A 22,465-nucleotide genomic window follows, 5' to 3' on the forward strand; every position below is an offset into this window, starting at 1 on the left:
TCCACACTCCCTTTCATACCTACGGTCAATTTAGAGTCTGGATTAACCTGGTCCCCTCTTGATGTCTTTGGACTGTGGAGGAAGCTGGAGTACCAGAGAGAACCCAGCAGGAACAGGGAGAACATGGAGACTCACCCAGAAAGACCCCGTGCCCAAGTCAGGAACCCTCGAACCCGGAACCTTCTTGCTGTGAGGCGACAGTGCTAACGACTGCACCACCGTGCAACCGTCTTCTATAATTCTATTTTTGTAATTCTCTGCATGTTAATAAGGTAGGCGGCAACCAATCTCGCATTAGACTGGCGTTAGGACCGCCTACGTAAGAACGAACTGTTGAGGGAGTAAAAAGAAAGAAAAAGTGCAGAAATAAATTAATGTAGAAATGCAACTGTACATAATAAGATGTATAATAAAGATATCTCATACTTTTGTTGTCTATATTACTGGACTGGGATGTTTTCCAGTCAAATGCTATGATGGGTCTTTCCAACGCGCAGCTGTCTGTCAAACTCCATATTGTTACTGAAACCGGCAGATGTTCGGAACCTAGCGTTGGCCTTTTCACACACGTACTGGACCGAATCCTCCCTAAGTGACTGGAGGAAGAGCAGACATGCACAAACACTCTCAGAGAGCATGCGCCGCACAAGGTTCATGTTCAAATTTGTATTTTTATTTCTCAGCCACGTAGCTACACATCACACAATAACACATGTCTGTGCGGGAGCAACAGAGAAGACGACGACTACGAGTCTAAACAGGGAAGATCAAGCCACCATTGGTTACTGAGTTGATTGACAATGCAGCGTTTGAACAACCAATCAGAATAAAGCCAATCAAACCATCCAATCGTGTAAAACAGCAACGAACTGTAAAGAGAGTGAACCTGAACTGTTGGAGGCCTTTGCTGCATTGTTGCGTCAATAAATATTCAAGCAATAACTCAGTCAATAAATAGTTCTTGATTGTAACACTCTGATATACAGCATATTTCAAGGTTTATCTGTGATTACGTCCACTATTTACATCAGCACAATATATATACTGCAAACAGGTCACTCACACACACACACACACACACACACTCTTGTACAAACACATGCTCACTCAATGAGAACTTACAGTGGGCAACTCCCCACATCAGTTCTGTTTACAGGACCAGTCACAAAGTCACATGATCATCAAATAAATAGTCGCGCACACGCACACACACGCTCCGCTGCTCATTGTTTCTCAGATGTTAAGAGCGAAAACAAAAACCGGATTCAGATTATTTCATGAGCAAATGTCTCTCAAGCTCAAGGACAGCAGGGGGGCAAAGGGGTACACGGGGGAGCTGCTGGGCGAACGAGGAGGAATACGCAAAGTGGTTTTGCATGTTTTAGTGTGAAAAGTTTGCATCCATGTTACTGCTGCTCATGTTCCAAAAGCCTACCATGTCTTTATAGCTCCGACAGATGTCATGCATACGCTATACTTTTCCTCCAGCTTGCGAGTGATTTCAGTTGGCGGAAGTGAGCACCTTTAAATGCAAACGGTCTTCAGGTATGAATCCTCTAGGAATTTGTATGCGATTTTCAAATTTCTCACTCCAAATCAGCAGGTGTTGCCAGGAATTTGGGGCGTCAACCCTTCTAACAAAATCGAAACCAAGGAAATGCTCATTTACTTAGCATGAGCTAAGGGTTAAACTCTCATTGTATCAACTTATTCATTTCCCAAAGCTCACTTATGGTCTGTCTGGAAGGTGGCTGCTTTGAGCTGTTGCTCACGGTCACAGTACTCGCAGTACCTCATAGTCACCAGGTGGAAGGCTCCCCCGAGAGATACACACTGACTCCAGGTACTCTGGGTAAAGAACCGCACTGCAGTACTTTATCACAAGAGCGACTCACTTCTGTCGGGTGCAGAGCTCAGAAAGGACAGCCGAGGTTCATTTGCACTACTTGAGGAACAAAGCTTGTCATGACGCCGTCAGGTCACCACAGGATAATATTCTGATTATGATGGGAAACTTCTAAAAGTTTACTTCCCTCAAGCAGGTTTAAAGGGTCTGCAAGTTGGTTTTCACAACTTGAAGCAAAACTGAAATCACCGGCTGACATTTGGAAAGGCAAGCAGCAGTCTTACGAGTATAAACGGACCTTTCCAAAGTTCATGATACAAAGAATTATGAGTGGTCCTGTAACTGTGCAAAAATCAAATATCCTTCATGAAATGGACATTATTGGACCGCTGAGATGTCGAGTTTTCAGAGCAGGAATGGATTGTTGCTTCTGTTTGTGGTCTCTTCCATCCAGCTGCCTGATAGCAACTGAGGCTGTGAGCTGACTCCCCCTCCAGCCTGGGGAGTGGAACCTTTCAACTGCAGTACTCCAGCTTGGGGATTCCCTCCAAAGAAAGTGGGTTGCTCCACTCCTGTTTGCGACAGTACAGGCTTTGCCTGCATTTCAGCTAAAGGATTCCTAACCGCAAATCCAGGCAAACCCACTCCAACCCTGGTCAGGTTCACAGGAAGTCCCATAGGTGTGCTCCCACCTACAGGCTGCACCATTCCAGTACATAAATGCAGAGACGCCGACTGAGTAGCCCCAAACATATTTAAGTCGGAATGAGGCCCACTCATAATACAGGATGGTGGCTGAAACAGAGAAGGTTCACGGGAAGGATTGGCAGCTCCAAAAGTGGGTGTCCTGTAAGAGGGCACATGGATGGAACCCAACAGTGTACCGGGTCTGGCTGATGTTTCAGGGAGGGGCACCCCTGCAACATCCCCTGACCTCACCATTGGGACAGATGCCATGCCCCGAACTGTAAAAGTACCTGGGAAATCAGGAGGAGTAAGAGGAGGATGCAGGGGTGAGAGGATGGAGTAGGGACATATAGTTTGAAGTGTTCCAGCAGAGAAAATGAACCAAGGCAGAGCAGAGAAAGGAGTGGAAGGAGTTATGTTTGACATACACGAGTCTCTACTGTATATAAGGTAAGTTCACTAATGCCCACACACACATAACATCTATACACTACAGTATGACCACAGGGGAGGAGCCGTGAGGCAAAACACATCATGACAATAAGCTTTTTTTCATACTGGTAAATATAATTTGTAAGCCATATCGTCTTCACCCCTCTCTGTCTCTCTCTCTGGTCATAAAACTGCAGTGAAACTGCCCTGGAATACATCTCAAACATCTCCGGGGAGGGAATGATATTTATTATCTCCTTTTTACCTTTCTTCAAAAAGGTAATCATGCATCCATATGAAACCCTTGTCAAAATGATATTTCCACCCCCCAAGGGTGAGGCTACCTTCCCTTACCGATGGCTTGTGTCTGGGTGGTTAGCGTGCTGACAAGGGGGCGCTGTTTGGAGTTAGAGGAAAACAGATCATCAAAGTCCACCAGCGATGCTCCTGCTGAGCCCAGAAACGAAGCAGTCTTTCTGTACATCTCTTCTTGTGCCGTCTGCTTTCCTGCAATAAAATAAAGGTCCAAATCTATTCTAGAAGGTGTTTTCTTTAGGGGACAGGTCAGGGAGGAAGAGAGAGCAAAGTGGAAGAAAAGGTTAGTTACTAAAGATTGGTTAGTTAGCTCAGTGCTGACAGATGGAAGGATGGAGGTGAAATGGAGAGGACGTTCACATGTAAATGACCTTTAAATGGACACGACAGGTGAATATTTGTATGTAAAACTGACCTAAACACAGATGCATACACAGGCTAGTTTTATATTCACATCTACTTGCCAATCACAGCTTTAATACAATAATTTTTGATGCCACAGAAAAATGTAACGCATCAAAGTAATTTTAGATACGAGTTGAAGGTAAATATAACATAAAAACATGACAATGAGGTCAAACTTTTCCGTTCTTGGCGAGTAGCAGAGAACAACAAAATCACTGTTAGAATAAGTAAAGACCAATAAGAAAAATAGCACACTTTTTAGAAAATGGAAAATGAGAATGATATTGTTTCATTTATTCAAAATTGACCCTGAGGTCAGATTTTGACTGGTGGTTGTTGGCTAACGGAAATGTACCTGCGCCGTCGCTGGGGGTGCTGCTTGGTGCTCCCCATGGATCACTGCTTTTAGATGCTCCATCTCCAAAGGGGTCATCTGAAGGGGAGGAGCCTGATTGTGGAGCAGGTGTACCCCATGCATCATCTGTACTGGCTGGAGCTGAAGCTTAGGATGGAAAAAGACAACGCAGGGTCAGACCAGGACACAAACCTGATATATCAATCAGATTAAAATTTGGCAAAACACAAAGTTCACTTGTGAACTCTTTTTATTGCTTTCATCCACATCATGTGGATTTCTTGAGCTGCTCAGATGTCCTTATGTGACCGAAGTTTGAAATACAGGTATAGTTACAATGTCATGAAAGGACTGCATTAACAATTCCAGACATTTAACATTTACACTGTAAGTGGTCAAACATTCTGGGATTCCAAGAACAGAAAGTACTGCATCAGCGTAAACTACCGAACCTTTGTGACATCACTAGTTATTTGTCTGATCCTGACAGACGATACTGTCTACATCAACTTTCTTTCAACCTATCATACAGGGTCCTGACAAGCTGAAGTTCCATTCCCTTAAGAAGGCTGGGGGACACCATAGTGATAGAAGTACTACTGTGGTCCAATAATGAGAAGTAATGTCAAAGCATTGTTATATATTCCTACCTGGGGCTCCCCATGGGTCAGTGTCTGGTTTGGATCCATCCCCAAACGGATCAGAATTATCAATGACCGCAGAAGCGGTTGTCCCATCGCCCCAAGGATCACCGCCCTTTGTTTCCATCTCTGCAGTCGATGGGGCCCCCCAAGGATCTGGCCCAGTAGTGGGTGGAGAACTGGCAGGGGCTCCCCAAACATCTGAACTACCCTGGGGTGAGGTCAATGGCGGGGAACTGAAGGGATCTGAGGTATCGTCTTTAGGACGACTAGAAGGCCCTGTGAATGGGTCCTCTTTAGGGGGTGTAGATGGTGCGGCGAAAGGATCCTCTTTAGATGGTGGGGTTGTGGGTGTGGCTGAGGCGTCATCTTTAGTAGGTTCCGATGGTGCAGAGAAAGGATCTTCTTTAGGTGGTGTGGTTGTGGCAGGAAAGGGGTCATCTTGAGTAGGTTTTGGTGCTGCGAAAGGATCTTCTTTGGGAGACATTGATGATGCCGAAGTAGTGAAGGGATCATCTTTAGGGGCATTAAACGGGTCATCTTTAGGGGCATTAAACGGGTCATCTTTAGGGGCATTAAAAGGGTCATCTTTAGGGGCATTAAACGGGTCATCTTTTGGAGCATTAAACGGTTCATCTTTTGGGGTATTAAACGGGTCATCTTTAGGGGCATTAAACGGGTCATCTTTTGGGGCATTAAATGGGTCATCTTTTGGGGTATTAAATGGATCATCAACTGGGGCATTAAAGGGATCATCTTTTGGGGCATTAAAAGCATCATCTTTTGGTGTGTTAAATGGGTCATCGTTTGATGAACTGAATGGATCCGCTTTATCTTTTGGAGCAGCAAATGGATCCTCCTTATCTTTGGGTGCATCAAATGTGTCTGAACCATCTTTTGGTGCACTGAAAGGGTCATCTTTTTGTGTCGTAAAGGGATCTGAATCATTTTTCACTACAAATGGATCTGTTCCGTTTACTGATGCTGTAAATGGATCAGGATCATCTTTTGGTGCTGTAAAAGGGTCACCTCCATTCTTTGAAAATGGATCTTCGGTTCTTGGAGTTTCAAAAGAATCTTCATCAGTTTTAGTTGTACCCCCCCAAGGATCACTGCTGGCTGTTGTTGTATCGGATGTGGAAGGTCCTGAAGGTGTGCCCCATGGATCTGTGGCCTCTTTTGGTTCTTCGGGGGCTCCCCATGGATCTGGTTTGCCCTCCTCCTCTGGTTTCTCACCTCCCCAGGCTTCATCTTTATTCACATCACCTTTGGCTGCATCTTCCCATTTCAGTTCATCTTCACTCAGTTTGGCCTAGGATATCAAAATGTTAAAATAACTTATCAGAAACACTTTTGACCAAGAAAAAAAATTTGCAGTCTCCTCAAAGTGGACCACCGAGGACAGACATGCAATAGATATCACAAGTACAACGCAGATAGTGTCAAAATACACAAGATATATAGAAAATATGATGAAATAAAACATCCAAACAAGATGGTATGGTCCCTCATTCACACAAGAAGCCTTTCCCAGAGGCATTTCCCCACAGGGTTCATATGTTAATGCGCGCTAGAATAGACTATCTGGGATATTAGCGATAGCAATGTCCTACCCCAAGACCTACAGTAGTAAAATTCCAGGGAATATACTTAGAGGGAAGAGTTGTGAACGAATCAGGAAGATTACCGCCCTCCATAGGAAAAATTGCTCCATCTGTCCATCAACATCGAGAGTATCACATACATTTTGCCCAGAGACCCTCCAAGCATTGGGGAACGATGAAATACCTCCCTCAGCCCCACTGACTCCCATATTAAAACTGAGGAGGATTTTCAAGAGGACAGCTTGTCTTTAACTTTGACCAAAGTCCACAATTCTTGTTGTAAAACTGGACCACCGACATCAACGCATGCAGAACGTCCCTCCGTTTGGACCAGGATCAAAATTTTGAAGGTATGAGTTATGGTTTGGGTGACAGAAGGTAGAGTTCGAGGGTTCGAGTGTGGCATGAAAACTGCCTGGTCATAATGGCTGCCAACAGACAGACGGAGCTAATTTGGCGGGAGTAACCATAGCAACATAACAGCTGCCACACATATCCTTAGTGAATAGGCACATCTTCTCCTTTGTGAAACCATTGGCCTAGGGTATTTTCTCATATTTTATCCAAAAACACTGATCCGCACGCGCACACACACACACACCTTCATTAAGAATAAAATAAATATGTTCGTAAGAATTTATGTGTCATTTATCAGATAAGACCACCGTCCCTACCCACACCCCCACACTCTGAACTCTGTTCAAAACTTGAAAGCCCTGGTGATATCTCAAGAAAACCTTCAGGAAAGTTCCTTGGCAAACCAACAGCTGTCACACGAGACATTATCAAGTCCTCTAAAAGAGCCAGTTGACGCTTTACAACGCAATGCTAAAACGCTAACAGCAGCAGCAACCTCTCTGAACGCCATGCTCTAGTACTTTTACGGTGATGCTAGTGTGCTAGCATTGCTATATGATAGCAAATGGTAAGCCAGCTGCTGCCACTGGTATCCTAAAATTCATAAATAGCAGTAATCAGGAAGTTTGCTGCTGCTTTTAGCATTTCTAGCATCCCAGCTCTTGGCATTACATACTGCACATTTCTGGAAAAAAACCTGCATTCTCTAGTATTTCACAGTTGTAACACTGATGCTAATTTTTCCACTTTGAGTCCCTATTTGCAACATGCTCACCCTCCTCTCTGTCTCTTTCTTTTCAGCCTCCTGTTTGAGCCGCTCCTCTTTGCGGGCAGTGAAGGCAGCGGTCAAGTCGGCCACTGAGGGTATGTTGTCCAGGGACGGGAGGCCTGTGGCCCCAGGTACATAGCATGGCTTGTAGTTTACATCTTTGATGGTGTCTGCGGATGAAGCTGATACAAAGAGACAGAACGTCATATTTGAGAGTGTTGAAAGAGAAGCAAAGAATTGCTCAAAAGCAGTTGAATCGTGTTCAGTCAAAACAGGAACTCACCAGCAGAACTTTTTGACGTCTTTTCTCTGGTCTTGACAGCAAAATCTCTTTCTTCCTTTAATTTGTCGTCATCCTCCATGAGAACAAGAACAACCTTGGCCTTCTCTCTCACATTGGCACCCTGTGACACATACAGTAGGCCCACAGTCGTGTTTGACTTTACATTTAAAGCAATACTTCCCCCAACATTACTACTTTGAAGGTCTAACAAATGAGTATCTTGATCTCATGAAAGTTTTTTTCCCCCAAAACTGATGAAAAGCTGCTGTTCAAATATGAAACGGAACCAATATGGCACGCATTCTTAAAAACCGCTTCTGATTAAAATGATAGATGGATTCACTGAGAAGCAGAGAACCTGGCTCCGAGGTTACACGGCACACCGTTGGCCAATAGAAAAGGAGCAATGGAGAGTCACCTGATCTTTGCCGTCCTTCTCTACGAAGCGGTACTCAGTGAGGGCTTTGACGATGTAGATGTTGTCTTTCATTTTCAGAAGCACGCGGTCGTCACCGGTCTTTAACAGGTACTCCAGCAGTGTCAGGGACTGGAAAAAAAGGAAAAAGAAAGAGAAAGAATAGCCATGAATGCAAGTGTGCCTTCACAAACCAAAGTAAACTGACAATTCATCCACGGTCCGTTCCCCACCTTGTGGATGTGTCTCCAGTTCCTGTCGTCTTTCAGGCGTTTCCAGAGCATCGTCATGATCTCATTGCAGGCCACCACATTGTAGGTCAGATCGGAGATATCCGCCATCTGAGAGCTGGATGGACCCCAGGGGTCATTGGATGTTGCTTCTCTTACCTGCAGGAGGGAACGTGAGGAATGTCAAGCTGGAACAGGGGCCTCACTCAAGAAACGTTCTCACACACCGTAGCGCTGTTCTGGCCCTCACTTTAGTCTGTGGGGAGGCGGGGCTCAAAGGTAGATCGAACCATCGACCAAGCAAAGGAGTGCCAGTAGGTTGACACCTTTGCACGGCAGCCTCCACCATCAGTGTGTGTGCCTGTGTGAGTGCAGCTCTTGAAAATGGCATCCAGCGAGGCTGACAAAGACTTGAGGAAGTTCCAAATCGCCATCAACACCTGATTGAGTTGAGGGCTAAAAGACGTCCCACACAGCAGCCTACAAGAACCAATGTGCTTGCTAGAATATTTCCCAGATGAGACCTGGCGACAGCAGGGACGGCAGAGGAACAACAACTCTGTACCACTTCATTGCCAAAATTCAGAAACTGCATGGATCTTCGTGGTCTTTAGGGGTTAAAAGGTCAGGAAGTAACCAAGCTAACCTAATTTAACATTTAACAATATCTTATTCACTTAAGCTAACATTTTATCACATGGTGGGGCCGTCCAAGGTCACAAGCAGTTTAAGACGAGCAGCATCTAATCTAAGTTACACAATAAGGTCCCAATAAAAACATGCAAACAAGCGTTTCACAAAGCTCAACTTTTTAAAACAAGTAACATAAATGTGGGCTGGATTAAATCATCTGGGTCCATTTATGTTCATTAAAAACCTGAACATGCATGCGATTCCTGTCACTAAATCTGCAGCCATGGTCAATGTCATTAATTCCACGACTGCTTTTACTGACTTGTAGTGCCGCCTGCTGTGAGAGGAGGTGGTTAGCCAGCAGTATCTCAGCGCCCCCCCTTACCTTGACCTCGGCCTCAGAGTAATTCTGGACCAGGTTCTTCAGCTGTCTGCGAAGCATAGAGGACGTCATGGCGCTGGTGATGGAGGACGAGGGCTCGAACCTCCGTTACCTGAGTCAGAGGAACAAAGCCATCAACGGCCATGCGCTTATGAGTGAATGAAGTCCTGTGCTGAGTCCAGCCCTCCCCATGAATGTGTTCTCACATGTTCTACTGTCACTAATACCCAGAAAAGGCATAATATACATTCCAGGACACACACACGCAGAACATCAACACATACCTGTTGTGTGTGTGTGTGTGCAGTCAAAGACTATGCTCCCAGTAGCTCGCGCCGGGGGTTCTGGCTCAGTGAGCGTTCATTCTGCTGGGCTCTCCTCCTCCTGACTGCACCGGCTTTCCTCAGGATGTCAGAACCCAGAACGTGGACCTGCAGAGAGTCAGCACACCAGCAGCTGAGGCAGGGCGGTCACCGAGGGTCAGTCGCTGACGAGTCAGCCCGAATATGTGCTGCAGAGCTGGGCAACGTTTGAAACCTGAGGCGTCGCCGCGTTTGCTGACTGCTAGCTTTCGGTCTGTTTGTCATGGTCACTGCGACAAACAGAACCCTCCTCTGCTTGGCTAAGCTACTAGCTAGCTGTCATCGCCGTCGTCTCACTCGCCAGTCCAAATCGAGACCTCACACATTCAGCTGGCGCGTTAGAAACGGGCCGTTGCGCTGGAGAACTACGCGTCGGCGGCGGTGTTGTTCAGGACCTTGGACAGCGACGGAGAGCGGCCAGCTGCCGTCAACATGGCTAACGCTGGAGCGGCGCTGCCAGGCTAGCAGGAGTTAGCTTCGACAACGGACCCGAGCGACCAAAACACCACCGACACGTCCAGAAACCAGAGCTACGCTTTAGCTCAGTGCTAATTAGCGTCTACGTGTGACAAATTCTGTCTCATACGTTCAAATTACAGCAGAAAATAAGGCACTTACCCCAAGGAAGGTATTCTTCGAGGAGAGGACACGACACCCACATCTTCCGTTTCCGGTGTTTTCAGCTCCTGCTAGGCCCCGCCCCCTCACCCTGATGTCTTGGATTGATTTTTTTGATTGCAGCGTTTTGATGAGAAACTTCTGGCATTATGACCACTCATCAACTTACCCAACTCTCTCACGTTCATTCATTCATTGATCTGAAGTGTTTTTCTGTTGTCTTCTCCTGTATGTTATCTTTTAGTAATACTTCGAACTCACCTGTACTCGCGGGTCAAGCGTGCAGGTGATACAAGCTCACGTGGATCTGAAGACAAATGTCCTCGACATGTACTCTTCCTGTATTCTCACCGTATGTGAACTGGACATATTTTCTGTGTCTTCTTCTTGTTGTTGATGTCAGAAGGGCTCCAACTAGTCTGGGTGACTCAGGCCAGCTGTGAGGCCTCCTTGTCAGGCGTCTCTAAATTTCCAGATGTTCAGGACTTTAAATGAGGTAACATGCAGCAAAGTCATTGATTCTGCCTGGGCTGCAGGAGCAGGAGATCCCGGCTCCTGATGAACTAAATACGTTGTTGGATCATTTTCTACCTCTTTGGGAACGGCCAGAAACATCTTTGTTACTTTATTCTGAGACCATTCCTTTTTTTTCCCCCAATAGAAATATTTTGAATTTTGAGTCGCAGGCTTAAATGATTTATGTGGATAATTAGTTGAAAAAAAACCCCACATAATTAATTAGATTTTTAAGAATTGCTTGACAGCCCTGATTATTAATAAAAATGACCCACCAGATCATATCAAATATACATGTCTTGTAGTTATTTTTGCTTCAGTTATTTAGTTTTATTGATAAATGATGTGACAGTCAGATGGAAACCAGCTGATTCGCCTCACATCTGCTGTTGCTGCTGGATGTATTTTTGGATCAAGCATATTAACGAAACATATTGATAACGCAGAGGAAGACGTTTTCTTTCTTTTGGTGACAGACATCCATGTGCTTTGTTTTTTGTTTGTCATGTCAATCAAAAACAGCTGATCAGAAGGGAAAAAAAGCACAGGTCGCAGTTGAACAAAAAGAAAAAAAGAAAAGATGAACTGCCTTACAGACGCACGCAGAAGATGGATGTTGTTGAGGAAACCTCCATGAAACAATTCAGACGGATTCAAGTATTACTGCTGATAATATCAACAACAACAGCAAAGTACTGGATAATACTACACGTTCTCCTCATGGAGTTTGGTTGCTAATAAAATTATAAAATGTATCTGTAGAGCACCTTTCAAACAGTGCAATGCAGGTCCAAAAGCTTTACAACAAAGATAGAAGAACATTAAAAACACGTTTACAGAGAAGGGAGGGAACCAGAAGTCATGAGACACAGAATAAAACAGTAAGAATGTAAAATTACAGGCTGCATCGAGAAGAGGAGCAGCAGAGAGTGAGGAGCCAAAGACAAGGACTGCGTTTAAAACGGTCTTTTGAAAATAGAATGGAGACGCTGATGAGGCCAAAACACACACCGAGCATTTCTATCTCTGTGGGGACTGTCACTGACATTAGTTGTTAAATACTTCACCAAAGGTCTGACCCTGACCCTGAAGCTGACCCTGAAGCTGACCTGATCCCAGCGAAGACCTTGAAACGAAGTCTTTACCTTTGACAGCGTTAAAACTGTGAGAAGGAAACCATACTGGCCACACAAGGTTGGTGTATACACACACACACACACACACACACACACACACACACACACACACACACACACACACAGTTGAATAAATGAGTCACAACCACAACTCCCACATCAATAACAGTTGAATCAAGATGGCGGCCGAGGGCGAGTACGAGTCCATCCTGTGTGTTAAGCCTGATGTCAACGTTTACCGCATCCCGCCGCGAGCTTCAAACCGCGCATACAGGTACGGGAAACCCCGCCGGTTCGTCTGCGGGGTTGTGAGATGTTGTTTAACGGCGTCCGGTGTGGCTGCGGACGGTCGGTCGGTCGGGTTCTTCCACTTTCTCTGCTCGCTGCTGTCCAACACCGCGGAGATGAAGCACGAGCTGTGTGTGTGTGTGTGTGTGTGTGTGTGTGTGTGTGTGTGTGTGTGTGTGTGTGTGTGTGTGTGTGCGCGCGTGTGTGAGTGTGTTCTACTGGGGGAAGGGATGGATGTTTAAACTTTTAACGGTTTGGCTCTCCTCCCGTGCCGCCCGGTACCTCGGTAACTGAGCTGTCAGCTGTATGGCGGCGGTCCGTTGATCATCACGCCGCCGCTTCTCACGGGCGATGGTCCAGGGACGGCTCTGTGTGCCCCCGGTACCGACGACCGAGCCGGAACGTTTCTATTGAGCTTTTCTCCTCGTTTACGGGTGAAATAACAAAAACGCTCCAAAATCACAGTGGCAAGGCTGAGTCAACACAGGACCCGCAACATTTACGGGTTTGTGGACAAAGTCGGGACTTTGCTCAGAAATGTCTGTTTTTGAAATCCCGTGACTTTTCCAGGTCTTACATTTAGAATAATTTAGCAACATTTTGTGTATATTTGGCAAAATGAGACCAAACCTTCAGTTTGTTTTGGTTCCTCTTATTTTTCCTCTGTCGTTTCTTCTGAATTCTCTCAAATCTTTCGGATGAAACAAGTAAAAAAAACAAGTAATGTTCACTTTCCTGCTTGGGTGACATGGAATCATGACCCCCGCTGACTGCTAGTTAGCTTAGCACAATAAATGGGAGTGGATGGTAAGTGTTAGCATAGCTTCATCAAACAGTCAGGGTGTTGGTTTGTCAGGAAGTGATCCTCCTCGTCCTCGCTTCTTCTTCAAGTCATCAACAAATGTTTTTTGTTTGTTTCAACAGTTTCTGAGTGCTACGTCATATCACTCCCCCGAGGTCACAAAGTAGTTCCAGCTTTGTATTTGATTTGTGATTAATAATTATTCCTCAGCGAATGTTCTACACAGCCTTGGATCTATAACTGCAGATCTTTTGGAGAAAAGTGTTCTTGATAACTCGTGTCAGGGGGATGCTAACACTTCCCATTCACTTCCATTTGTTGTGCTGCGCTAACTAGCGTGGGTATCGGCCTCCTGATGCAGCACAGTGGACAGAAGGGTCTCTGTCCTCCTGTCCGGGTCTGGACGGGATGACAAACGAGCTGAGTTCTCCCAAAGGTTGTCATATTTTCTTTAAAGGGGTCCCAGGCCGGGAGGTGGAGACCTGCTGGCCCGGCTCGCTGAAGCACGAGTAAACAACTCATGCATTTGGTCCGTAGGGCAGCTGACTGGAAGCTGGATGCTCCGGACTGGTCGGGTCGAATGAGGATCACCGCCAAGGGCAAAGTGGCGTTCATCAAGCTGGAGGACAAAGTCTCAGGTGCGGTGGTAGATACCAGAGCTGAAGACGATCTCGCTGAGAAAAACTTTCAGAAACGTTTCCGCTAATACCCCAAAATCCGACGTTAAAAATAGAAATCTTGGCGTGTGGTGGAGTGCTAACACCTGTGTTCATCCTCCCATCCTGCAGGGGAGCTGTTTGCTCAGGCACCGGTGAAGGAATACCCTGGGGTTGCCGTGGAAACGGTCAGCGACTCGAGTAGATATTTCGTCCTGCGGATACAAGATGACAATGGTGAGGAGGGGGAGGGGGAGGAAGAGGTCAATACAGCGCCGCACATCCTGCCTGCTCTCGTTCACTCAGCTCCAACACCTTTATCTGCTGGTGGGCGTTGCAGGTCGCAGTGCTTTCATTGGCGTGGGGTTTGGCGACCGAGGAGACGCGTTTGACTTCAACGTGGCGTTGCAGGACCATTTCAAGTAAGTGAGGATGATAAAGGCATGAGCCAAAACAAGGCGACTTCAATCAACTGATTGAAGCACCGGACGCTCCAAATGCTACAATCATCACGCCCCCATGGCGGCGACGACACTCACGGTGGTCCTGCACCCACCTGCAGTGTGCACTGGAACTCGTGGAGCGCTGCGTGTTGTGGTTCTCCCGTAAAGTGCAGAGGTGGCACGTTTATTCCTGTGAGGTGCTGATGATGGCGTCTGTCTGTCTGCAGGTGGGTGAAACAGGAGAACGAGATCAGTAAAAGTGCCCAGCTGGGGGACTCGGGACCAAAGCTGGACTTGGGCTTTAAAGAGGGCCAAACCATCACCCTCAACATCGGGGTAAGAACCAGTGGGCGGGGCGCCAGGATCACCAGCTTCCTAAATGTAGTCCAGCCTGCGTCTTTATGCAGCTCTGACTGCCTCGGTGTCGCCTCCACGACTCAGGGAAGCTTCAGAATTCTGGAGTTTGGATTTAACTGACATTCTTTTTGCCTTAAACGTCAAAATATCATGTTGACTTTTGACAAACGTATTTCAGGTGTTTTAAACTCATCCTGACGCCAACCAATCTTTTTTTTTTTCTTTATCCATTTGTAGCAAGGTAAAAAGAAGGACAAGCCACGCCCCCAAGGTACAGGTGGAATTGGACTCCTCCCACCACCACCTGGAGGCAAGATAGCCCCTCCTCCTTCATCAGGCTCCTCCAATCACAATATAGTTGCCCAGTCTGGCGGCACAGCAACAGGTGAGTCATTGCTTCTTAGATTTACTTTCTTGTTTTTTTTGGTCAGCAAATTTGAGAACGTGAGCGCATTTCCATGGCAGGAACCAGGAACCTCTTGTGGAACGCCAGCTCACAGCTTTAATCAGGCATGCTAACGTTAGCGGTAGGCGCTGCAGCAGCAAGACCTGCTCGGTCTGCTCCATCTGGAGAGTTCACTTTAAAAATCGCACCAATGTCAGGTTTCAGGTCACGATCCATGTAGCATTCGTTAGCAGTTGGCATTAGCATGCAGCTAATGTTAGCTTCCGGCTAGGGTAACAGCAGCACGGCGTTGGGTTGCATTGCGGCCTGATTTGCACCATCTTCTTGGGACTGTAGGCTGCCCTGGAAGAATAGACAACAGTGGAACAGTGGAACCTTTCAGTTCCTGCCGGGAAGTTCTGGTTGAAATGCACCTTAATTTGGTCCAGTGGAGCAAACCGGCCTGTGGCTGAGGTGTGAGAGTGTTCCCGTTGAAGACGAGCAGCTCCAGCCTCAGAAGTGTGACCTAATTTCCAGCTGATGGTGTTAATTGGTGGCTGCAGTGAAATGTGTGTCAGCTCTGTTTCCCCGGCTGCTGTGCGTCTGTGTCTCAGGCCGCCTGCTGGAGCTGGACGACAGCAACTCCAACACGGTGGTCCGGCCCAGTCCCGGCTCAGATCTATGGGGAGACTTCTCTGCTCCTGCCAGGTACGCCGCTCAACACATGTGAATACACCGCAAAATACACCAAGTGTTTCAGGCCACAGGTTTCCTGTGTGTGTGTGTGTGTGTGTGTGTGTGTCTTGTTTTATTATCGGGTTTGTTGCGCTACTTTTTTAACCACCTTGCTGGGAGGAACCTCTTCTCATGGTGATGTTGGTGAGGGGCTCTGATGAGACCCCGCCTCTCAGACCCAGAGGTTTCCGTCCAGAATTCCATGTTGTGGCGGTAGAAACGACGACCACCGCCATGTTGACTCCACGCTCTCTCGTTGTGTAAATTTGTTGGTTTTTTTTCTTGCGGGTCGGTGTGAATGGTTTATTTTTTTCGCGTCCTCTGACCTCCAGCATCAAATACAGTGAACTAAGTTTTTGTTCTTTAAATTGCTGCTAATCACACAGCGTTGTGTCCTCGTTGTTGATCAGCTGTCAGCAGTAATGAGTGTGACGTCGGCCGACCGCCAGGTGACCTCAGCTGTTGTGTTTTCAGCTCTGTCCCGCCGCCATCTCGACCACAGAATGCCGCCAACTGGATCCAGTTTTGAGTCTCCGGTCCATAATGGTTTCCACCTCACCTGCACCTTCGTCCTGTTCGTCAACACTGCGAGTAAACCCCCCACCCCCACCCCCACCCCCCGAGCCGGAACACCAGAGCTGTAGAGACGAGCCGTGGCTTCGCTTCAGCCTGAGTGTCGATGAAGCTGCTGCAGCCGTGGCAGGGAAGCAGCCTCTCCTCTCATATTCAAGGGCTACTTGTGACCTCCTGAGCTCAGTGTCCCCCTTTATGTGTCTGCATCGCCTCGCCAGTAGATGGCGCTCTAAATTGAGCTTCAGCACCAGTCTGGAATGCTTGTGTCAGTGGAAGGGCTCCTCCTGCAGGCGCTGCAGAGCGTTACACCTCTAGAACAAGGCTTTTTACTGTGAATGTGGTTCAGTTGAGCTTAGCTGAAGTCAGCGTGGGACACCAGAGACTCATCAGACCTGTTTTGAACATTTGGTCGTTTTCCTGATGGGTTTGTTTCACCGGTTCAGTTAAAAGATGGCCTTTATAAAGTTTCTGGCCAGTTTTCTTTTCTTTTCTTTTGCAAACGAACATGAAATTGTTACATTGAAGTACTGACAGTGAATCCAGTTCCAGCAGCCAGTGAAGTCACCTCGCCTGTGCTGTTGCTGCTAGCCGACTGACCCAGAATGACTCCACTTGCCTCACGTTGCGTTCATGTCACTCCGGACTGCTGACCTGCTGTGCCGACGCTCCTCTGAGTTGCTGGAACTACGACGTCGTGTTGACAGAGCAAAAGCTACATGCTAACCGTTCAGTGTTCATCGGCGAGCTTCTGTTGTTGCAGTCGTCGTTTTCCAGCAGGAGACGAGCAGACCTACCGGCCGCGTGTCAGCTGACGCTCGCCTTCGCCAAATGTGAGAGGACTTTAAAATAACCGGGGTGTTTTTGGTGGTGACTTCATCTGACGCGGGAAAAGAAGGATGAAGATCAGCAACTACAAAAAAACATCAGTATTGTCCAGATTACGATTTCATCTGAAGTGTGTCACAAACGCCAAAAATCAAATTTCAGTTTCCCATACTTCCTGTCTGTCTGCTGTCGTGCTGATGCAGTAAATCAAACCCTCCTAAAGTCCAGTTTTAACTCCCAGAAACTCATCCCAGTTTATCGCCCCAGGGTTCATAAAGTCATGAAAAGTCCTGGAATTTTGGGTCGAGCGAGTGCCAGGCCTGGGAAGGTTTCTGAAAAATAGATGAACCCAGAAAGTTAAACTTAACAAATCGGTGAATATTTTTCATGAGCATTGGTGGGGAAGATGGAGTCCTGACTGTGGATTCCAGGGGTGGTGCTGGTCGTTGGTTGTAGTTTGAAGTTTATTTTTCACGAAAACGTTGCTCACAGGTGAAGGAGCTCTGTTTACCCTCCCTTAACTCACTGTTAACTCTCTCTCTTAACTCTCTCTGAACTCCCTCTCTCTCTGTTAACTCCCTCTCTTAAGTCTCTGTTAACTCCCTCTCTTAACTCTGTTAACTCCCTCTCTTAACTCTGTTAACTCCCTCTCTTAATTCTGTTAACTCCCTCTCTTAACTCTGTTAACTCCCTCTCTTAAGTCTCTGTTAACTCCCTCTCTTAACTCTGTTAACTCCTTCTCTTAACTCTCTCTCTGCTCTGTCTTCCAGAAAGCTGCCCTGAAAATGGAGTAGTTGGATATCCACTTTTCCTTTTAACCCTTAAGACTTATTTTTGATAGCAGAGGGAAGATCAAATATAGAGATGCAGAGTAAATATTAGAATCATTTTTTCTCCATTAGTCTTGAAGAATCCATGATTAATTCATATGGCGTGCGTATTTACGTGCCTGGAGAGTCTTGCAGCTTCTCCTGAATGTCCCACTTCTCTTGTTACTTTTGGAAGTGACGGTGTTTCACCGCGTCAGTAAACGTGCCATTTAAACCGTGTGAATGAAAGCTGTCCTCCTCTGACTGTGGAGCCGATGAGCTGAGATATTTAGGAGGCTGCAGTCCACCTGCGCAGGTGAACTCAGGATCCTGGCTGACGGAGCGTGTGACGAATGCAGGATTCTGACAATCTGAGAAATATATTCACACCTTAAACCAGTATTTTGAGGTTTTGGGGAATGTTCCTATTCCAGGAGGAAGTTCTAAGTAGGTCTGGGATTTGGGAATCTTGGGGTTTTTTTTGGTTTTTTTGTTTGTTTCTTCTAATTTCTTTGCAAAATATTTGTAACTGCTGTGGGAATGAAGGAAGATATTTGTGAATGATATCAATACATGGGGACTGACGTGAGTGTTTTGGAATGAGCAGGAGTAAACTGGATATTTTGTTGGTATTTGTGCTCCAGGGAACTCTACGTACCGCTGAGAACATTTATTATTTCAACTCATGTTTTTTTTTGTTTTGTTCACTGAAGGAATCTGCTTGTTGATCAAGTGTTTATGTCTCTATGTGACGAGGTAAAGCAGTTGGTAGAAGCGACCCTGAAATCTCCACTTCATTCCTTCTAATCTCCATGGAAAGTTTCCAACTGTTCAGAATTCTTCGCCTCTAATATTATAGTTGCTTGCCGCTGGCTAGGTTAGCTTAGCTTGACAGAGCTAACTAAACCAGGCTGCTAGCAACGCTAAAACTCACGAATGGTGAATTTTTTGGGATTTGTCCACGTTCGTCCCAACAAAGGGCAGCTTGCCACCTGAGCTAACGTGCTAGGCGAACCCAGAACGATGCCGGTGATGGTTTTATTGCCTTTGATTGTCGTAACGGCAGCAAATGAAATGTTAATAAACGCTCAGAAAAGGTTTTGACTTCACCGTTTACAGGACGGACGGACAAAACGCTTCCTGACTGAACTTTCCTGTGGGTTGATTATCAATCCACGTGGACTGTGCGTCACTGGTACGAAGAGACAGCGCCGATTGTTCCGACTTGTTGGATTTGTGTGTTGTGTTTACGTTGCTTGTATCGCTGGCTAAATTATAAAGACGCCTCCCATGTCTCACTCATTCCATTGGTGGGCATCACTTGAGCAGTTTCATGAGAAAGAGGCAATAAATCCTTTGAAAGGACGTGTGGAATCTTCTTGTACAGACTTCCACTCAGATCGGTGGTGAATGAAGCAGCTGAGTGGTTTCTCTTTGTTTTGGGGTCATTAATCAGTAAAACCAGACGAGCAGTGGCGGTAACGCTGGCGTGAGCCATGCAGACGACCGGATGAACCTGATGGTGAGACGCAGCGTGAAAACACATGTCCAACATTGATTGTCTTTGAATTTCTTCAATTATGGCTCAAAAGACTCGAGGGTGAATTAAAAAACCTTGTTGGAGGTCAAAGGTCAGGGTCGCTGTCTCCTCACATGTCCAGGAACCCGGTGCCATGTCCTGAGGTCTCGCACAAACGTCCACTGGGACCCGCAGATGATCTCGGGGGAGCAAAGATTATATTTTAACTCTGAATCGGTGTCCACCCGTATCAAAAATTTTGGCACTTAAGAAAAAGCAACATTTGCCAGGAAAATAACGATTTTTCTTGGGGTTTTTTTGTGTTCCTGCTGGGTTCTCTCTGGTACTCCGGCTTCCTCCACAGTCCAAAGACATCAAGAGGGGACCAGGTTGATCCAGACTCTAAATTGACCGTAGGCGTGGCTGGGAGAATGTTGAATGTTTCACTGTATTCCAGTTTGCCTGTCAGACTTTGATGTCGCGTCTCTCCATGGCAGGAATCTTACGACTCTAAACGTCCCCCGACCGTGAAACTAAAGCTGATCCTGTTCCACCCAACTCAATTAGAACTGCGCGGCTCTCTTGAGTGGAGGATCTGAACGCTTCCTCCTGTACGTGGAGGGATCTCTCCTTTCGCTCTCTGTCAGAAGGAAGCTAGTTAGGCTGGCGAGAAAGTGACATTCGAGGTGAGGTCAGGACATGACCTCATCGCAGCTTTTAGCTCTGCTGACAGACAGAAAAAAGAGAGCATCAGACAGCTGGAGAGACAGAGGGAGGACGAGAAGAGGAAACCGGTGGAATCTTCACTTCTCGCTATCCTGAGAGCTTCGGCTCCGACGCGATTCGTCTTCCTCTGATTTCCACGTTACCTCTCCTGGCCTCAGAGGCTCTTTTAGTGTTTTGGCATGTAACTAAAACTATGACGCCACCCAACATCAGGCTCCGTGTGCGTGTGTGTGTGTGTGTGTGTGTGAAAATGCATGTGAAACCATGAGTGTGTTGATGTGTGCGATCCCCCCTCGATCAGGGTCACCTCCTGATGGTAACCCAAACCCTGTCCAGCTCGCGTCATTTCGACATTCCCATCTGTGCTGCTGCCAAACATAAATTAAAGAGAAATTCAGGGCTTTTAATGCACCTGATACTCCGTGTGCCGGCTGAAGATTCTGTTTCTGCTCCCGGAGAACTTTCCCCTCTGTCATCATCGCTGTGGCGAAGGATCACATTCAGAGATTCCTGCTCCGACTCGAATACACGCTGTGAGCCAGAGACGGCGCCACCGTAGAGAGGGATTCTGTATCTCACACACCAGGTTCCAAACTGAGCCGATCGGCTCGTAGAACACCTTTGAATCAACGCAGCTGGAAGAAGGGAAGGTTCCTCATCCTGCAGAATTGTTCTAAATGAACCTTTGAGTTTGTGGAACTTGGTTGCACGGATTTGATGGTTGTTCACGTCAGGTCCACTCAGGTGTGACAGGTGTGCATGCTGAGTCACTGGGATGGGTGTGGCTGTAAATAAAATGGAACCGACAGGAACTCGTGTGGTTCCTGCCTCTCCCTGGAAGAGCTGCTCTAAAACCACCATTGTTCTGTCTTCCAGGGGGAGATGGATGTAGGAGTCAGTTCAGGCTCCACCCATGCTTATGCTAGCAGTTCTCACCAACCAAATTAGGTTTTAGCCTCTGGGAAACTCCTGTTTCCATTTCATTTTTCAAGTTTTCCTGTTTTTCTTATCTACATCACATATGTTGGAAAACCTGAACTGTAGGAAGAGTGTTGTAGTGAAAGCTAACAGGCTAACATGAGTTATTGGTCCTGTTCCTGTCTTTTCAAATTAGCTACTCACTCATGGTTAACAGGACACACCGTTAGCATGTTAGCTAGCATGCTAGCTAGCATGCGCCGTCTCCAGCCGTGTGTAAATAAATGCAGTTCCTTGATTAGAACAGCAGGGGGCATTACCTTTTATGTTTTAACACACTGATGGACAAAACTACGTGGACTAAACGAGGCGTAAAGGTGACGCTATGTTTTTGTGGTGGACATCAGGGAGCAACCACTTAGCTTTTTGTTGGAAGCAGCAAAACATCTTGTGTTTATTGACCCCCCCACCGTCCAAGTCCCCTCTGAGGGCCTTTACCACCGGCAGGTTTCGTAGGTCCCTGTTAGCCCTGCTAGCTCGTGTATTTGGGGCAGGAGTGTGTGGTGATCACACCTGCTCAATAACCGCATCACAGTCTAATTAGCTGTTTATGACATAATGCCATTAAATTATATGGTATATTATGATACACCCTCTCCCATTTCTGTTTGCACGTTCTCTTCCCCCTCTCTGTCTCTCTCTCTCACACACACACACACACACAGACAACCTGGCATACTGAAGACAGATGGTGTTAATGCAACACATCAGTTGAAATTTCAGGAGTGGTGTTTGGATTGGACGGACCACTGGCCGGTGTCCCCACCTGGGTGCGCTTGCTTCCCCAGCGTGACATGAGAACCTGTCTCTCCTTAACAAGCTGCCTAATTGATGCTATCTGGACAAGGAAGCTCCTCCTCCTCCTCCTCCTCCTCATCTCAGCTCTGCCACTTGAGCGACTCCACTGTTCGTTGTTTCAAACCAGGAGCTGATGTGCGACATAAAACCCGAAGCGCCGGGCCGACTGAAGGCCTGACAGATGGAGAGGAGAGGGTCAAAGGTTAGAGTCACTCAGGGTTACATTTTCAGGGGAACTTGAAGCATCAGGCCGTGCCGGGGGGGGGGGGGGTCGGCGCTGGTTAGTTGTGTTTATGACTGAGAACCTTAAGGTGTAAATCCATCCTTAGAACCCTGTCGTCTCCTCCAACTGACCACTCAAAGCCCAAGAATAACATTTAGTTGTTTGTTTCCTGTTGTCCTCCAAATTTAGGACACTTGGACACACAGGACCTCCACCATCAGTGTGTTTGTGTGTGTGTGTGTGTGTGTGTGTGTGTGTGTGTGTGTGAGAGAGAGAGAACAGGTGTAGCTCACTCTGAGTGCTGTAAAGACAGAGCGGTGCGGTATAAATACAGCCCACTGACCATCAGTTGACCTTCTGGA

At 46.8% G+C, this 22,465-nt stretch overlaps 2 protein-coding genes across 6 annotated transcripts; one reads left to right on the top strand and one right to left on the bottom strand.

The window, feature by feature from the left end:
- Positions 1 to 659: 659 nt before the first annotated feature.
- On the bottom strand, positions 660 to 12,330 carry epn1b (epsin 1b). 2 transcript variants are annotated; one of them, XM_086193328.1, is made up of 11 exons: positions 10,335 to 12,330; positions 9,639 to 9,785; positions 9,358 to 9,466; positions 8,343 to 8,498; positions 8,113 to 8,241; positions 7,695 to 7,815; positions 7,418 to 7,593; positions 4,691 to 5,993; positions 4,041 to 4,187; positions 3,320 to 3,472; positions 660 to 2,823 (listed from the first exon to the last, which is right to left on the bottom strand). In XM_086193328.1, exons 3-11 carry the CDS (start codon positions 9,424 to 9,426, stop codon positions 2,252 to 2,254), a joined length of 2,826 nt encoding a protein of 941 aa, XP_086049454.1. In that variant the 5' UTR covers positions 9,427 to 9,466; positions 9,639 to 9,785; positions 10,335 to 12,330; the 3' UTR covers positions 660 to 2,251. The 2 variants fall into 2 exon arrangements, with proteins under 2 accessions (XP_086049454.1, XP_086049455.1); XM_086193329.1 differs by lacking the exon at positions 660 to 2,823 and having other exon boundaries at positions 3,327 to 3,515; positions 10,335 to 12,326.
- On the top strand, positions 11,937 to 22,123 carry LOC147240316 (adaptin ear-binding coat-associated protein 1-like). 4 transcript variants are annotated; one of them, XR_015111228.1, is made up of 9 exons: positions 12,140 to 12,260; positions 13,614 to 13,714; positions 13,865 to 13,969; positions 14,073 to 14,154; positions 14,403 to 14,511; positions 14,770 to 14,917; positions 15,532 to 15,625; positions 16,127 to 16,239; positions 17,821 to 22,123. XR_015111228.1 is itself a non-coding variant. In XM_086193542.1 (8 exons), the coding sequence occupies exons 2-8, from the start codon at positions 13,657 to 13,659 to the stop codon at positions 16,179 to 16,181; spliced, it is 651 nt and encodes a 216-aa protein (XP_086049668.1). In that variant the 5' UTR covers positions 11,937 to 12,044; positions 13,614 to 13,656; the 3' UTR covers positions 16,182 to 22,119. The 4 variants fall into 4 exon arrangements, 3 of the variants coding, with proteins under 3 accessions (XP_086049668.1, XP_086049667.1, XP_086049669.1); XM_086193542.1 differs by lacking the exon at positions 12,140 to 12,260 and adding an exon at positions 11,937 to 12,044 and having other exon boundaries at positions 16,127 to 22,119; XM_086193541.1 differs by having other exon boundaries at positions 16,127 to 22,119.
- The last annotated feature ends 342 nt before the right edge of the window (positions 22,124 to 22,465 follow it).

This window comes from Aulostomus chinensis, chromosome 22, assembly GCF_037954235.1.
Source record: "Aulostomus chinensis isolate RoL2024-O1b breed Wild chromosome 22, RoL_Achi_v1.0, whole genome shotgun sequence".
NCBI classification, from domain to species: domain Eukaryota; kingdom Metazoa; phylum Chordata; class Actinopteri; order Syngnathiformes; family Aulostomidae; genus Aulostomus; species Aulostomus chinensis.

Bases quoted from the DNA above. Each gene is read 5' to 3' on its own strand.
- LOC147240316 (XM_086193541.1), top strand. From the start codon at position 12,166: ATGGCGGCCGAGGGCGAGTACGAGTCCATCCTGTGTGTTAAGCCTGAT. The intron at 13,970-14,072 runs GTGAGGAGGGGG...TGGGCGTTGCAG, and splicing joins GCGGATACAAGATGACAATG to GTCGCAGTGCTTTCATTGGC. The intron at 14,918-15,531 runs GTGAGTCATTGC...TCTGTGTCTCAG, and splicing joins GTCTGGCGGCACAGCAACAG to GCCGCCTGCTGGAGCTGGAC.
- epn1b (XM_086193328.1), bottom strand. From the start codon at position 9,426: ATGACGTCCTCTATGCTTCGCAGACAGCTGAAGAACCTGGTCCAGAAT. The intron at 5,994-7,417 runs GTGAGCATGTTG...TTGATATCCTAG, and splicing joins AGAAAGAGACAGAGAGGAGG to GCCAAACTGAGTGAAGATGA. The intron at 2,824-3,319 runs GTAAGGGAAGGT...CTGATTTCCCAG, and splicing joins CACCCAGACACAAGCCATCG to GTACTTTTACAGTTCGGGGC.